Source organism: Geospiza fortis, unplaced genomic scaffold (assembly GCF_000277835.1).
Source record: "Geospiza fortis unplaced genomic scaffold, GeoFor_1.0 scaffold85, whole genome shotgun sequence".
Taxonomy (NCBI): Eukaryota; Metazoa; Chordata; class Aves; order Passeriformes; family Thraupidae; genus Geospiza; species Geospiza fortis.
Window position 1 is genome coordinate 813,825 of NW_005054358.1, and position 15,090 is coordinate 828,914.

General features: G+C 57.4%; 1 protein-coding gene across 1 annotated transcript in view; it reads right to left on the minus strand.

Moving 5' to 3' along the window:
- Positions 1–1,193: 1,193 nt before the first annotated feature.
- Positions 1,194–15,090, minus strand: part of GRIN1 (glutamate ionotropic receptor NMDA type subunit 1) — a 34,526-nt gene continuing 20,629 nt past the window's right edge. Inside the window, exons 15-20 of the mRNA XM_031059227.1 lie at positions 14,254–14,411; positions 13,518–13,679; positions 11,839–11,948; positions 10,688–10,833; positions 8,104–8,214; positions 1,194–2,226 (exon numbers count right to left, since the gene is read on the minus strand). Coding sequence (XP_030915087.1) covers positions 2,158–2,226; positions 8,104–8,214; positions 10,688–10,833; positions 11,839–11,948; positions 13,518–13,679; positions 14,254–14,411 — 756 coding nt within the window. The 3' untranslated portion in view covers positions 1,194–2,157. The remainder of the gene's footprint in view (positions 2,227–8,103; positions 8,215–10,687; positions 10,834–11,838; positions 11,949–13,517; positions 13,680–14,253; positions 14,412–15,090) is intronic.

Genomic DNA, 15,090 nt, shown 5'->3' on the forward strand with positions numbered 1-15,090 from the left:
GCCCTGCCCCTGGGAGGGCTGCAGGACCTCTGCCAGGATCATCGTCTTGCCTGTCCCAGGAGCAATCCCAGCTCTCCCAGACCCTCTCTAGAGAGGGTTCAGTTATTCCCAGGAAGGACTGGGCTTCCCATTTGGAGGTGGGACCTTGTTTGTCATCCTGCACAGCCACCTGACCCCTGCTCCTTCCCTCAGACCATCCTGAGGCTCAGCCCCCACGGAGGCTGGGCTGGAGGTCTCAGCTCAAAGGGAGGATGCTGTGGGTGGGTGATGTTCCTTCAGTTCAGGCCTGGGGGACCTTCCTATTTTGGAGATCCCTTGATGGACCTTCCTGTGGATGGGCTGAGGTGCGGGAACTTCCCCAGTGCCCTCATCCCTGCAGTCCATCCCCTGTTCCCAAAGGCTGGGTCCCAGGAGATGGAGCCCACAGTGGCAGGGGACAGTTTTCCCCAGGATGGAGGTGGGACAGGGCCATCTGCCATGGTGCTGGTGTTTGGACAGCTCCATGCTGTCCCCATCTCCTCGCTGCAGGGCCTGGCTGTGCAGGCTCTCTGTCACCTGAGTATCCCAGGATGGGCATGCCCTTTCCCTGCCAGTCTCCTCTATAGCCCCTGGCCTTTCTCCCTCCTGGTTTCTCCATCCCTTCCTGTCCCTCCACTGTTTGCAGACCCTGCCACAGGGCTCTGATTCACCACAGGGCTCCCCGCCAGCTTTGCCAGAGGTCAGAGACAGAAAGAGGCACACAGCTCTGGAATAAACCACTTCATGATCCAGTCTAGACTTTACTGAGCTCTTGCAAAAACTTGGTATTAATGTAACATTGACGTATAAAGTAGGATGGGTCCGATTTCTCAGCTGGAGCTAGATGAACATGATGGAGCCACAGCAGTCGGTGGGACGATGCTCACAGACCTCAGCTGCCATGTGAAATCCTGCCTGCGGGGCTGCTGCCCGCGGGGGCAGCCTGGGGCCGGGGGAGGGCAGTCCGTGGGTACCGCGCTGCACCTGGGTGTTTGTGCTGGCAGGAGACGCTGCCCGTGCGCTGCTCCCCCCGCTGCCCACGGGGAGGATGCTCGGGGTGGCCGTGTGGGCCCGAGGGGAGGACCCTGCGGGGAGGGACGGGGTCAGCCCGGCCCGTTCGGTTCCTTCTCCCGAACTGGGATCTGCTTTCCACATCTCTGGGTCAGGCAGGTGCCCCGACGGTGCACACAGGCTGGGGGGCCGCTGCAGCAGCGCAGCGAGCCGGGACCAGCCAGCAGCATCTCTCCTTGCATTGCTGGTGCTGAGGCAGTGTGGAGCTGGGGTAGAGGTCAGTGCAACCATCCAGAGCCATTTCCCGTGGAGAATTCCTGGCCAGGAGAGCTGCTGTGTGAGTGCTACATGCTGGCCGTGGCCAGGTCCTGGGGATGTTTCTGTGCAGGAGAGGTGGGAGCTGGGGTCTGGGCTGGCGGCACTCCAGGGCTCCGGAGTACCGCGAGTAGCTCAGGGGCGAGGGCTGCAGGGCGGGAGCTCTCCTGCTGCTGCCAGACCACGGACGGGAACCGAGTCACAGCCACGGGACCAAGGCGGGGGAAGGGAGGAGGGTCCATCCCCTGCAAGGAGCAGAGCACACATCTTCCAGCCCCTGCGGCAGACGGGAGGGTCTCTCGGCACAGCAGGAACATGTGCCCAACCTGCCACACCAGAAGCTGGCTGCTCCAGCTGCGCAGGACCGTGGAGCCCTCCAGGTGGTGGAGCACACGTCTGAGGGGCTGTGTGTGCTCAGAAGGCTGCAGCCTGTGAGGTTAAGCACGTGTTTGTGGTCTGGCACCAGCTCTTCCCTGCTACCGTGGGAGAGCAGGCACCGTGTGCCTTCTGCAGTCCTTTCCCCTTGCACGGAGCCAGTCAGTGGCAATTCTGATCATTGTGGCACTGTTTGGAAGCAATTATCTCTGTACAGTGAAGTCCAAACCTTGTCCTGGTTCTGCCGTGCTTCCTGGAGCACGAGCATGGCAGCAGGCCTAGGAAGGGAGGGAGATATACAATGGAGTCACCGTGTATGGATGAAGGATGCTTTCCTCCCATCTCACCCAGAAGAACCCATCAGTGTCCTTTGAAAGGCAGTCCTGGCTGTGCCTTCCTACTGGGTTGGGCAAGGACTGATGGCCCTCGGGGAGGAGGTCACACCACAGTGCTGACTGAGGGGTCGGAGAGGTTGAGCTGGCCGGTGATGTCGGTGGGGTGATACTGCTGCAACACACAAATAGACAGACAAAGAGAAAGGAGTGTTAGGCAGTTCTGGCACTTGTCCCCGCTGCCACTTCTATCCCATGTGTCCCTACAGGATATCTCTTGGGGGTGAAGCAACGCCCTGAAAGCTGCTGCTGGCTGAGGTCCCCTCCCAGTGCCATCCATGCTTGTGCAGAGGTCGTTGCAGACGCTCTCCAAGCACCCTGGAGCTGGGCAGAGGGGACACCCAGGAGCGCAGTGCAGCTTGTGCAGAGCGTGGCTGCCACGTCACCCGCTGAGCCAGGCCCTCTCTGCTCTGGGAGGGCTACAAGACAAAGCCTGTGACTCATCAGCCCAGCCCACGCCTGAACCTGTGTTTGGAGGGTCTGGCTGGGTTTTGGCACCTCACTGGTGCCAGATCAAGCTGTGCTTTGAGGCCAGGGCATTTCACCTCCTTGCTTGAATGACCCTGCTGTGACTATCCTTTCATGCAGGTGAGATGTGTGGTGTGGTTGGTTTGTGATAAAGTGTGGCATTGATTGCTAATGTGAAAATACGGCCTGTGTTGGGGATGTGGTCTGGATTTGGGGTTCTGAGCTCCTTGCAGATGGGGGGGGCTTGGCATGGGAGAGGCCATGGGAGAGCCCTCCCCTGCAGCAAGTCGGGGGCAGAGCAGCAATACCCATCCATGGGCAAGAAAAAACGTCCTTCCTCCCCAGGCAGGAATTTACAGCGGGGCAGTTATTTCCTCCCTTCCTCCTTCCAAACTCCCTTCTTCTTCCAGCTCCACTCTCCAAGCTCCAAACCCTGACCTGGAAGCTCTGTCCAGCCCTGCTGTAGGCTGGAGCATCCTGCGCTGCTCTTTGGGGTCCTAATCCAGTGCCAGGGCAGGAAAGGGTCTCTGTGGGTCTCATGTACTGCAGCACAGATCCTCTCCAGTGACATTTTCCCAGCCCCTTCACCACCCTGGCCAGGAGGGCTGATGTTTTGAGGGGCTCCAGGGGGGCTCCTCAGTGACGGATCTCACCTGCCCTGCTTTGGTCGATGGTGGCCGTGGCCTTCGCGGCGCTGCCGGCAGCTCTGGCACTGTGGCTACCCTGTGTGCTGCACATCCTGCCTCCTGCCACCCCTGAACCTTGCATGGGCTCCGCGGGGCTGCCCTGCCCAGCCCGGATTTGTGCTTCCCGGGACCCTTCGGTGGGAGCAGCTGGGGCAGGGCTGGGAGCCAGCACGCTCCCGTCTCTCTGGTGCCGAGCGGGGACACGCTGACACCCAGGGAGCCTCAGGGGATCACCTGCCACCTCTCAGGGGATCACTCTGCCACTTAGGGCACTGGCTAAGATTCCAATGGAGCCTCTGGGAATTCCTGGCCGTGGTCTTGCCTTGCTAAGGGGCAACATCTTGGCCATCACCCGTCGGCACAGAGAGTGGCCGGGGCCATCCTGATGTTACTCTGCTGCCCTGGGGGAGCTTTTTGTGGCTATTCAGCAGCCCACCAAAAAACACCCCTCTTTCCCAAAATCGGGTGCAGCTACCCCCTTATGAAAAATTTGGATTCCAGCTAAATGCAGTGTTCCATGGCAGAGCTGCCGGGAGGTGTGTGCTTTGTGGGATGGGGCTTGACTCCGACAGGGAGGAGAGGTGACTGGGAAAGGGTGTGACTCACTTGTGGAGGAGAAGGAGGAACTGGAGATACAAAAATGAATGGGTAGAAGAAAGGTCCTTTGTTAAACATCCTGCCTGATGTGAGGGGGGTGGAAGAAGCGGACTGTGCCTGTGTGAGTGCGTGTGCCTCAGTGCACGTGTGCATGTGGCTGCTGTGGTGGTGTAGCAGGGCAGGCTGGGGCCTTCTGGCCTCTCTGCACAGCTCTGGGGGTGGGAAACGCTAAAACAACCAAGCGAAATGGGCAATCTGGCCAGAAAAATTAAAATACAAGAGCATGGCTTTTGATTTGAAAGCATATCTCCTCCAATCACAGAGTTATCACAGGGTAACATTCTCATTTACTTTTTTTTTGTGTGTAAAGTTCATGCATGCAATTTTTAATAATAAAAATTAAAATAAAAATAAAAAATAAAAGAAAAAAAAAGCAAGAAAACGGTCATATCAAAACTATGTTAAAGTAGGACTAATGCTAGAAGCACATATCAGTAATTTAAGTTAAATTATGTTACAGGGATGGTGCAATAATCCCCAAACCAAACATTATAAAGCCAAGAAATTAATCAATATTAACCGTAGAAGAGACTCAAACATGTTAAGGTATGGAAGTGAAGTGAAGGCACCAAAAACTTTAAATGACAACCAGGAAGAAAATATAGACAAGAACTTAATGTCTTTAAAAATGACTTCAACCTAACTGGGCTCATATGGTAGTCCCTGGCTGGTGGAAGATTTTCTGGAAGAATTTTAGTTTGTTGTTGTGGTATTTTTTCCATTAAAAATTAGGATTCCAGCTAAATGCGATCTTGCTGTAGAAAATATCAACTTCCCTTTAGGAAAAAAAAAAAAAAGTTGTCTTTGACCTACTTTTGGTTCTTTTGGGCCAAAAACTAGGCTCTTTCTCAGCCAAGAAGCGTTTGGCTTTGGGACAGCTGATCCTTCACTGAAAAGGTGACCTTTTGCAGGAAGCCCCTCGGTTGTCGCCCAGCTCCGGCACCATGCCCAGGGCGGGGCGGTGCCGCGGGCCGTGTGTCACTGCTGTGTCACGGGGGCTGGGGCTGGCAGTGTGGCTCTGCGGGGGCTGGCGATGCGGGGGGCTAAGGGACCTGTGCACCTCGATCGTGTCTGTACGCAATGTGCCGGCTCGGAGGTGTCTGTGTGGTTTATGCGTCTCACATGGCGTCTGTGGGGTTGCAGTATCGTGGGTGGCTGCGATGGATGGACACGTCAGCTCTGCCAGTGCTACTCGAGTTGCAGGAGCTGCCTATGGGGAACACATGCATCTCCTCCTGGGGCGGTGGGGATGATGTGCCGCGGAGAGGCTGTGCAGCTCGGGTGATGGTGGGCGCTAGGACGTTCAGAGTGGGGTGGAAGCTTCCCAGGGCTGTCTTGGCTCCATGGTGCCAGCCTGTCTCTCTGGCACTCCTGAGGGACCATTCTGCAGGGCTGCAGAGCAGAATCCATTTTTAAAACTCCCGACAACGGAAAGGAAAGAAGCAAGGCCGCCAGGTCTGCGTCTTTCGCTCGCTAGCCAGGAGAGCCCGTGGGGCTGGGGTCAGCCTGGCCTTCCAGCCCCAAGGGCTCTCCAGCCTTGCCCATCTAAGACCTGGTGTGGGCCCGCAGCTCTGCTGAGCATCATGAAAGAGAGCACCTCGCTGCTTTCTCGTCTTTACAAGGACCCCAGGCAATGTGCCCCAGCATGCTACGGACTCATGGGGCCTTCCAGCAGGAGGGCGTTGGGGTCTCTGAGCCAGGGCTGCTGCATGGAAGTGGAGGTCACCGAGCACAGGCTGTGACATGAGCTGGTGGCAGCACCCCGCTCCCCCTGGCTGCTCACCCTGCAGAGCAACCAGCAGGTCTGCCCAACATCACCACAAAGCTTGCTCCACCACGGACCTCTAGCCATAGCTGCTAGCCTCAGAGTTGGCCATGTTGGCTTGGATGTTCACCCCATTGGCCTGTTCTTGACCCAGCTAGCCCACTTCCCCGGGGAACGTGTCCTGAGACCCTGTCCATGGCACCCCATGGCAGGCAGAGCATTGTGACAGGCTTCAGAGCACTGGGGAGTAATTGACTGTGCAGCTGCCCCCAAAGTTGGGACCATCTTCTGGGATGGGGGGGGTCATATCCCTCCACAATTTGCCCATGAACAATGTACCAAGAAGAGCATGACTGGGACCCAAACATGGGGAGCCCTGTGTTGTGCTGGAGCCCAAGGAAGGGGAGAGAACAGCTCCATTGCCCATCCATGGGACCTGTGGTGCAGGTGGGCACTGGGCCTGCTCAGCTCAGGGCATTGGGGGCAGAGAGGGCTGTGGGCTGGTTGGTGTAGGATGGATGCCACACTGTGGAGCAGGACCAGGACCAGGACCAGGACCAGGACCAGGACGATTCCCTGAAGAAGGAGCAATGTGGGGGTTACCAGGGGTGCCACACACCAGCTGCCCCATTTTTCCTGGGTTCTCCCCATCCCTTCTGCTCACCGGTGGCACTGGTTCCCCCAGGGGCCCAGGGCACCATCATGTTGCTGCTCTCCCAGGGCAGGAGTCCTTGGTTTCCTAATTGTGGAGTAGTTCAAACACAACAGAACATGGGGGTCTACTCAGCACATGCAGATCTTTCTGACAATTTTTCTCCTCTCTATTTTCTCTGCATTCTACTTGTCCCTCCTCCTCCTCCTCACTCTTGCACCACCCCCTGCACCACCCACCCCATCTCTGTCTCCTCTGCCCCAGTCATGGCTCAGGCCACAAAGACACACCCTGTGACCTCCCTGCAGAGCTGCTCGGGGGTGCAGCAGTGGGGAGAGGGGACCCCAGACATGGGAGCATTCCTGGGACAAGGTGCCACCCAGGGAGCACAGAAGCAGCACAGGAGATGACAGGGATACCCATCTTCCCTGGGGGTACAGATGATGAGTGGGAAGAGTGTGGGTGTTTCCCCCATGACTTCCAGGATTCGAGGTGACAGTGAGAGGAGCACTTTGTGTGAGATGGTGGCAGTCGAGCCCGGCCAAGGGCTCAGCTGTCCCCAGGGCCGCGTTCCAGGGGTGCTCCAGGAGCTTCTTGGTATGGAGCCTGCGCTGGTGTCAAGGGCAGCCTCCTCCATTTCTCATACACAGCCGTGGCCCCGAGACCCCCTGCGATACCACATGCTGTCCCCGAGGCGCCCAAGGCGGCTGGGGACGGGCACCCCGCCACGGGGCCACATCTCCCCGCCCTGCCAACGTCCCCCCCTCCCCGCTGCGCCTCGGGCAGCCTGGTGGGGACCTGCTCTGGGCAAGCCCGGCACAAAGCCGCCGGTCGCCCCGGGGAGGGGATCTTGGCAAGCCCAGCGCGCCAGGAGGTGGGGCAGCAAAACGCAGCGGGCGCTGCCACACGAGACAACAGAGTAGCCACAGTGCAGAGTGTCATACAACAGACGGCGACATGCAGAGGGACACGGCTCAGTCCGACAGACCAACAGCCCAACCTGACGCTGAAGTGTCTGAAGCTCCAGCACGAGCAGACACATTTGCACATTTGGAAACAGCTGGCTTTAGAGGCAGCAATTTGGAAATTTTCTCTGGTTATGTGAGAGCAGCGGAAAACACAAGTTTGAACCAAGGCTGGGTCTTTAACAACCTCCTCTTTGGAGCCTTTTCATCTCTTTTCTAGAGCTGCATTACTGCTGATGATAACCAGAGACAGCTGTCACTCCTGTGCGAGGACTATTCCGAATGCTAATTGTCACAAACAAAAATCACATGTAGAGAGTGTGACACGCATGGCTCTTGGTGAGGTGACACGGTGCCCAAATTAAATCGGGGTGATTGTTTTTAGGCATACAATGACAAACAGGTACAGGAACACTTAGGAACAGAAAAAAAAAAGAAAAAGAAAAAGAAAAAATGTCATCAGTTTCAAGAGGTCAGCACCGGTAAGGTGAGCGAAGCACAGAGAGGAACATCAGAAATCATCCAGGCAAAAAGAAAACAAAAAAACAAAACAAAAACTCGGTTGCATCTCCCAACTCATCACAGGACTCCAAGCCACCTCCTGCCTGCCCTCCAGGATCCCAGCATCCTTTCAGGTACACGGGATGACTGACTCACTGACTGACTGACTGACTGGTGACGAACATGAGCTATGCATGTACACTGGCAGCTTCGGGATGGGTGTGTGGCAGTCGATGGGATGGCAGAAGAGAGAAAGAGAGAGAAAGAGAGAGGGCAGAATTGTTCTTCTTCCTCTTACCGTATCCTTGGAGGACCTACGTCTCTTGAAGCTGGAGGCCAGGGTGGAGGTGATGGACCTAAAAGTGGCTTTCTTTTTAGGGTCAGGTTCTGCTCTACCACTTTTTCTATCCTAAAATGAATATGTATAAGTAATTAGATCTCTAGTGTGTTGTTGGAAACTCTAAATCTATTTGAATACTGCCCCATGTCATGGCCTTCATTTAGGTGAGAAAGCTACTGGAGGTGTTCTGCCACTCCCAGTCCTCCAAGGGCCTCCGTGAGCCAGGGCTACAGCACAGCCACCACACTGCTACAGCTACGGGGGGCCGGCCTCGCATCTGGAGCGCTGGGAACCCCTCTGGGAGGCAGCCCTGCTCTCCTGGTGTCTGCAGCCAGGCCGGCACAGCTGACCTCACTTCCTGGGGATGCTCTGCCTGGCGCCCTGCCCCTCGCTTCCACCGCTAGCCTGGCTGGACCGAGACGTGAGATGCTGCACCTACCACTAAAAAAAAAAGTGCTCAGGGCCTTTTCTGAGGCTGAATCCTAGTGCCACAAGAGAGAGAGAGGACTGCATTGAAAGAGAAGTCATTGTATGAATATTCTGTAAAAAAAATGTGTTCAAAAATTCAAATGATGCAGTTGTGCAAAGCCGAACGTGGTTGTTGGTGGTGGTTTGGTTTGTTTTCCAAAGTAAAACAGGCTAAAAAACAAAAAGGAAACTGGAAGAAAAAGAAAAGTAAAAAAAAAATACAAAGGAAAAGAAAGGGAGGAAGCAAAGCGTTAGTGCCATGATGTCGTCGGGTCAGGATGAACTCAAAGAGAAACAGAACTGAAAAATGTAGGCGTTGGAGTTAGCGAGTCGGACCTGGTTGGCGCAGGCAGTGTGACCTTTCCGACGGGGGACGGAGTGACCAGGTCTGGCTCTGCTACCGCACGGGGGTAACCAAAATGTATCCCGCTGGTGCGTAGAGCATGCTCGGGGATACATTTGCTCCTCCTTCTCAGTTCTCTCTTTTGCGGACATGCACAAACGGAAAGGAAAGCAAGATGAATGGAATGAAATGTCTTTTTCTTCCATGGCATCTCAGGAAATAGCCATGGCAAAACTGTGATCCCAAAAACCATTATTTTTGTTTGTTTGTTTTAACAAATAAATCTTTCCACTTGCCTACCTTCTAGCAATGTACCAGATACTAGTGCTCTGACGTTTCCTCCTGTGGAAAAGTCTTACAATGTCAAACGGCTCTTTACCATGAGGCTGTTTACCCCCACAGGGCAGCATGCTTTGCTCACAGTCCCACAGACTCTGCCCAAGGACCCAGTGCAGTATTTTCTAGAAGGTTGGCAAGTGAAAAATGGCAGTGCGACTAGTGTGCTCTGTCCCAGCAGCCTTAACCCCCTCGGTGCTGCTGCTTTTTGGAAGCAAAGGAAAAAAAAGGAAAAAAAGGAGAAAAAAAATTGAGAAATGGCTTTTCCGAGACTCTTTCCGGTGAACTGAACCCAGCGAGCTCTCAGGATGCAGCAGCCCCGCCTCGTGCTCCCCTCGCTGCTCTCGGGCAGCCCCCCCCGCAGCCCCAGCCAGCGCTGCTCCCCGGGGCCCCGCCGGGCTCCTCGGGGCTCCCCGAGCCTCCTCCTCTCTCTTTGCCTGGCTGGCTCTGCTGCGAGCGGCACTGTCCTTTAGCCACCTAAAGGAGCTCTCGTTCTGTGAACGCCGCTGCGCTTCCCCAAGGGAAAAACAGCCCGGGCAACTCAGACAGAGCCTCCAGCTGCCCTACACTGGGGTCAGGGGCACTGTGGGGCTCAGCCCCAAAAGCAGCAGGGGAAGGGAATTGTGAGGCTGGTGGCCCACAGATGTGCCCACGGCTCAGTGTCACTGCCAGGCACCTCTGACCCTCTTGGGCTTCCCTGTCTGAGCAGCACAGAGATGTCCCAGCAGCAGGAGAAGCCTGGGAGAGCAACAGCCCCATAAAAGGAGACCAAGGGAGGCTTGGCACTGACAGGGACTGGCGCTGCTGGCTCCTGTGTGGGGAGATGTCCTTGTCTCCAAAGGACAAGAGCACGCACCACCTCTTTTTGGAGTTGGTCCTGGGTATGGCAAGGGCTACCACGCTGCTGCAGAGCAGGCAGGGAAGGGGAGGTGATGGAAACTATCCCTGGAGCATTCCTCTACCTGAGCACCGGGCAGGGATGGTCAGGGGCAGCAGGCTGACCTTCCCATCTGCTGCTGAGCGCGGGCAGAACCTGCAAGGAGCCATGCTGGCACTGCCTGCTCAGCCAGGGCAAGGTGTGCCTCTGGCACGTGGTCCCCAGCAGAGCAAAGTCCCCACTCCGAGCTCCACTGGGGGTGTTTGGGCCAGGCCTCTGCCTGGTTGGAGCTTTGCTGGGAGAGACAGCATCGGGCAGGGGCAGCTCCTGGGGAAAAGGCAGGGACACAGGGACACTACCCTACAGCTTAACAGGCACCAATTAACCCAGCTGGAGCTACGGGGGTGGGGTGGGGGACAGAGGGCCCCATGCTAATCCACAACTCTGCATTCACTGATTTGGTGAAGGAATGGAAAACGCACCTGGTGGAGATTTGCTCTAAAAACGGTTTGTCCTACCTGCAGGTTTTTCCTCCACACATTAACGGCCGCAAACGCCAGCTGCATCTGCTTCCTCCGCGCGTCCTTATGCCTTTTGTAAGCTATCTCTATGAATATTAAAAATATCCCGGCAACAATACCTCCAGCCACCAGCATAAACACACCTGAAATAAGCAGGAAAGTTACAGGGGGCAGTGGAATTGCAACACCACCCCTCATTTCTTCTGCATCATGCTCAGCAATGGGAGCATCTGCCACCCCGAGCTCCCCCCACCATCCCCCCCAGTCCTGGAGGGCCGGGAGGGGAACACGGCCTGGGCACCTGAGGGGTGTCAGTGCCAGCTCTGGGGGGGCACAGGGCACTGAGCTGCAGCACTGCTGGGAACAGGCACGGCAAGCCCCAGGGCACACCCCATCCCCAGGACTGTGGGGCCATTTGCACCAGAACCCAGCCCTGGTGCTCATCAGGAGGCACAGCCATGCACAGAGCTCTGTGCTGTCCTTGGATGCCTGCAACCCTTGGGGCTGACATTTCTGGAGTGGTGTCTGCAAAGATGGAGCAAAATACCCCTTTTCTCCATTGCCTGTAACTGGCCAGCAGTGTTGGTGCAGATGGGGTCCCATCCCACACCCCTCAGCCCTCATCACTGCATTGTCTGGCTGTAGGACCAGCAGCACCACCTCAGTGCAAAGGGAGAGCATGTCTCAGGGTTCTCACAGTCTTTGCAAGATGAAAACCCCTCTCTATCAATTATCCTTGTTCTGGGCCCTGCCCAGGGCTCCTCAGGACTGGGGGCTGCCCCTGGCCTCCAGCCCCTCCTGCAGCAGGGCTCTCACTTGCCTCCCCCGAGGTGCTGTTCCCCTCTCTGCATTGCTGCCAGCCCTGATGGCACTGTGACAGCCACAGTTTGGCCAGGGCAGAGGGAGGGGAGCCACGCTCACACCACAGCCCCACTGGCAAGAAGGGCACCCAGGGAAGGTGGGGGAAGCTTTGTGGAACTGCTCTGAGCAAGGTGGGAATGGAGCCCACCTCAGCAGCCTCCCGGCACTAGGAAAGCACAAATCCAGAAGGAGCAGAGATTTGGCCTGGGAGGAGAGCCCTGGGGAGGATGTCTTGAGCAAAAGCAGGCTACCCAGCAAAGGGGGAGAAAGAGGTTTGCAGAACAAACCTGCCATATTTTCAAAGGTGAGTGTTGCTGGGGCATTGCTACGGGAATCACACTCTTGATACCTCACCCAAGTCTTGTCCAAATCCTCCATGAAGCCGTTCTCGTGAGACCTGCAAGCACAAGGAGACAGGACAGGGCAGTCACTGGGGACCAGCCACAGGCAGCTGGGGCACACACTCTGTGCCTTCGTGCCCTCCATCCTAGGGCTCTGGGCTTGCCTGCACCTCCTAGCACAGGAAGCAGGGATGTGCTGAGTGTGTCTGTGTGTGTGTGCACCTTTGCACAGGTGTGTGTGGGCTGTCTGCAGGGGCTGCCAGCACTGCATGGGCACTGTGTGGGCACCCACAGCTCCCCACTGCCCCTGCAGCAGCTCTGGGCCAGTGCCTGCTGCCAAAAGAGCCACATGTAAGCCATGGGGAGGGTGTGCTCCCAAGGAAGGATGGAGCTGTCAGTGCTCAAGAGCTCCTGGAGAAGGCTGTAGGGAGTGGTCATGAACCACATCTACCAGTTCCCTCCTGCACGGTTCCTCTGCCTGCCAGGGCCACTTGGAGCCCAGGCAATGATGGACCCCAGTTCTTTCTGGTGACCCCCAGCACCCTCTAGGCCAGGGCACTGCTCCCTGCAGTGCACAGTGAGGGCTGGGACACCCCAGCAGCTCAGTGTCACAGCTTGGTGTCACAGCCTGGGAGGACACAAGCCATGTCCTTGCAGTACCTGCCTGAACAGCTCGTGGGGATGGAGTGGGCACAGAGCACACATCCCACCACAGGCTCCCTGCACTTTCCTCCCTCTTGTTCCTGGTACACCCCCCCCACTTTCCTGGGCCATCTGTAGCCCTGGGCTTCCCCACCCTCTCCCAGGAGGATACTGAGGATTCCTGTGGACTCTTCAGGCTTCTCACGTGCTGGTCCCAAGTCCCATCTGTCCTGCTGCTGCCCCTCACCATGTTAAGATCATCCCACAGACAGGGACCATGGCTCCCTGGGTCTTGCCCATCTTCCACATCCTGACCATTCTCCCTCAGGCCTTTCACCTCTGCATCTTGGGCAGGACCCTCATGGCTCCTGACCCTGTCTCTCCTAAAATGAATCTCCCAGGACTCCCTCCCTTCACTTGCTCCTTCCCTGCTGCCTGTTTCTCCACCATGACATTTCTCTGTCTGCAATGAGTGTGGCATTGCCAAAGCCATACAAGGAAATCCCTTTTCACCCACAATATCAGGCTGACTGTGACACCCCACACTGCAGGTTAGTGCTGCTGTAAAAGCCTTGGACTCAGACATGTCCCTGTGTAACAGGAGTAGCCAGAGTTGAAAGAAAAGAGCCCTGCATGACCAGGCCAGGGCAGTGCAGTGCTGTGGGACAGGCTGAGCCCTGAGGGAGGAGCGGGCCATGGCAGCACCCACACCCTACTCACACAGCCCTGCTGCTCTCTACCTGCATTGCCTACAGCCCTGGCTGGCCCTGACTCTGCTCCCTGCCCTGCTCTGCCTCCCTCCAGCTCCCTGCTCTTCCCCAGCCCTGCGAGCCGGAGCTGGGGCTGTGGGTGCCCAGCCCAGCCACTCAGTGTCCCTGTCAGGATGGAAGGGCAGCCCGCATGGCCCTGTCCCTGCAGAGGTCTGGAGGGAGGCTGGCAGTGCCTGGCACGAGCAGCATTGGAGGCAAGAGCCGTGTACAGACTTGAGGATGGCCAGGGAGACGTTCTGCTTCCAGGGGCTGTCCTTGCGCATGCCGATCCCGAAGCCGGAGCGGAAGAAGAGCTCCCCCGTGGTCACCAGGTCACACTTCTGGGAGGCCTCGAACTCCAGCACCGCCGAGTCCCAGATGAAGGCGTGGAGCTTGCTGGACACACAGGAGGATGGAGGGGTCAGGCTGGGCAGCCCAGCTGGTCTGCAGCCTCTGTGGGAGCAGCAAGGGTGCTCCCAGCCCGAACTTAAACACTGAAGCCACCCAGCCTTGCACTGAAGGAAGAAAAGAGGCCCCAAAGGGAGGCCATGGCCAGGGCTCGCACTGTGCCACCCCCACGCAGAGCTTGTGCTCCCCACCGAGCCCTGGGACGCACTGGGATGGGGCAGATCCCACCCAGCCCCAGCTGGGAGGTTCCCATCAAGCCACGCTTTGGCCGCAGCTCCCTCCAGCTTTGCCCTGCTTGCTCCACCCAGCCGAGCTCCCGGAGGCCCTCCCAGCGTGGCCTGGCAGGGTCTGGCCCCACTCACTTGTCCCTCACTGCCTGGATGGCCTCGGCAGCGCCCTGGGAAGCACTGGGATGGGGCAGATCCCACCCAGCCCCAGCTGGGAGGTTCCCATCAAGCCACGCTTTGGCCGCAGCTCCCTCCAGCTTTGCCCTGCTTGCTCCACCCAGCCGAGCTCCCGGAGGCCCTCCCAGCGTGGCCTGGCAGGGTCTGGCCCCACTCACTTGTCCCTCACTGCCTGGATGGCCTCGGCAGCGCTCTCGTAGTTGTGCTTCTCCATGTGCCGGTACATGGTGCTCAGCTCCACCTGCCGTCGGAAGTAGATGTCCACAGAGCTCTGCTTCACCGTGGCGTAGATGAACTTATCCGAGGGGTTCCGCAGCTGAAAGGACACGGCGGGGCTCCAATGTTTTCTGTCCTTCACCAGCAAAACTTTCTCACCCCAAAGCTGTTTCCTAATCTCCCATCTCCTTCAGGGACCTGTTCCCTAGAGAAGACCTTGATCTCCTCAGAGGATGCCACAGGCAGTGAATGCTCTGGGATCATGGTGCTGGGGCAGGGGATGCTCTGGGAGCACAGTGCTGGGGCAGTGAATGCTCTGGGAGCACGGTGCTGGGGCAGGGGATGCCCTGGGAGCACGGTGCCGGGGCAGGGGATGCTCTGGGAGCGCGGTGCTGGGGCAGGGGATGCTCTGGGAGCACGGTGCTGGGGCAGTAAATGCTCTGGGACGGGGACACAGTGGCATGGAGGGTGCAGGAGCCCTGTGGATGCCGTGGGTCTGGCAGCGCCATGGGCAGGGCACACTGCAGGGTGTGGGATGCTGTGGGTCTGAGCTGCTGCAGGGCACATTCCTGCGTGCCTGGGCTGATGAGCTGTGGCTGTGTCCTTGCCAGAGCAGGAAATGGATTTGAGGCATGTGAAGGGTATTGACTGCACCGCAGGGACGATTTCATTAGTTATAACTCATCCATAATGAATTGTTTCCTCGTTGGGCAGAGGAGGCTCTCCAGGAACTGGCAGGCAGTTTGACTGCAGAAAGACTATTTCTGGGCAGGTTGTTT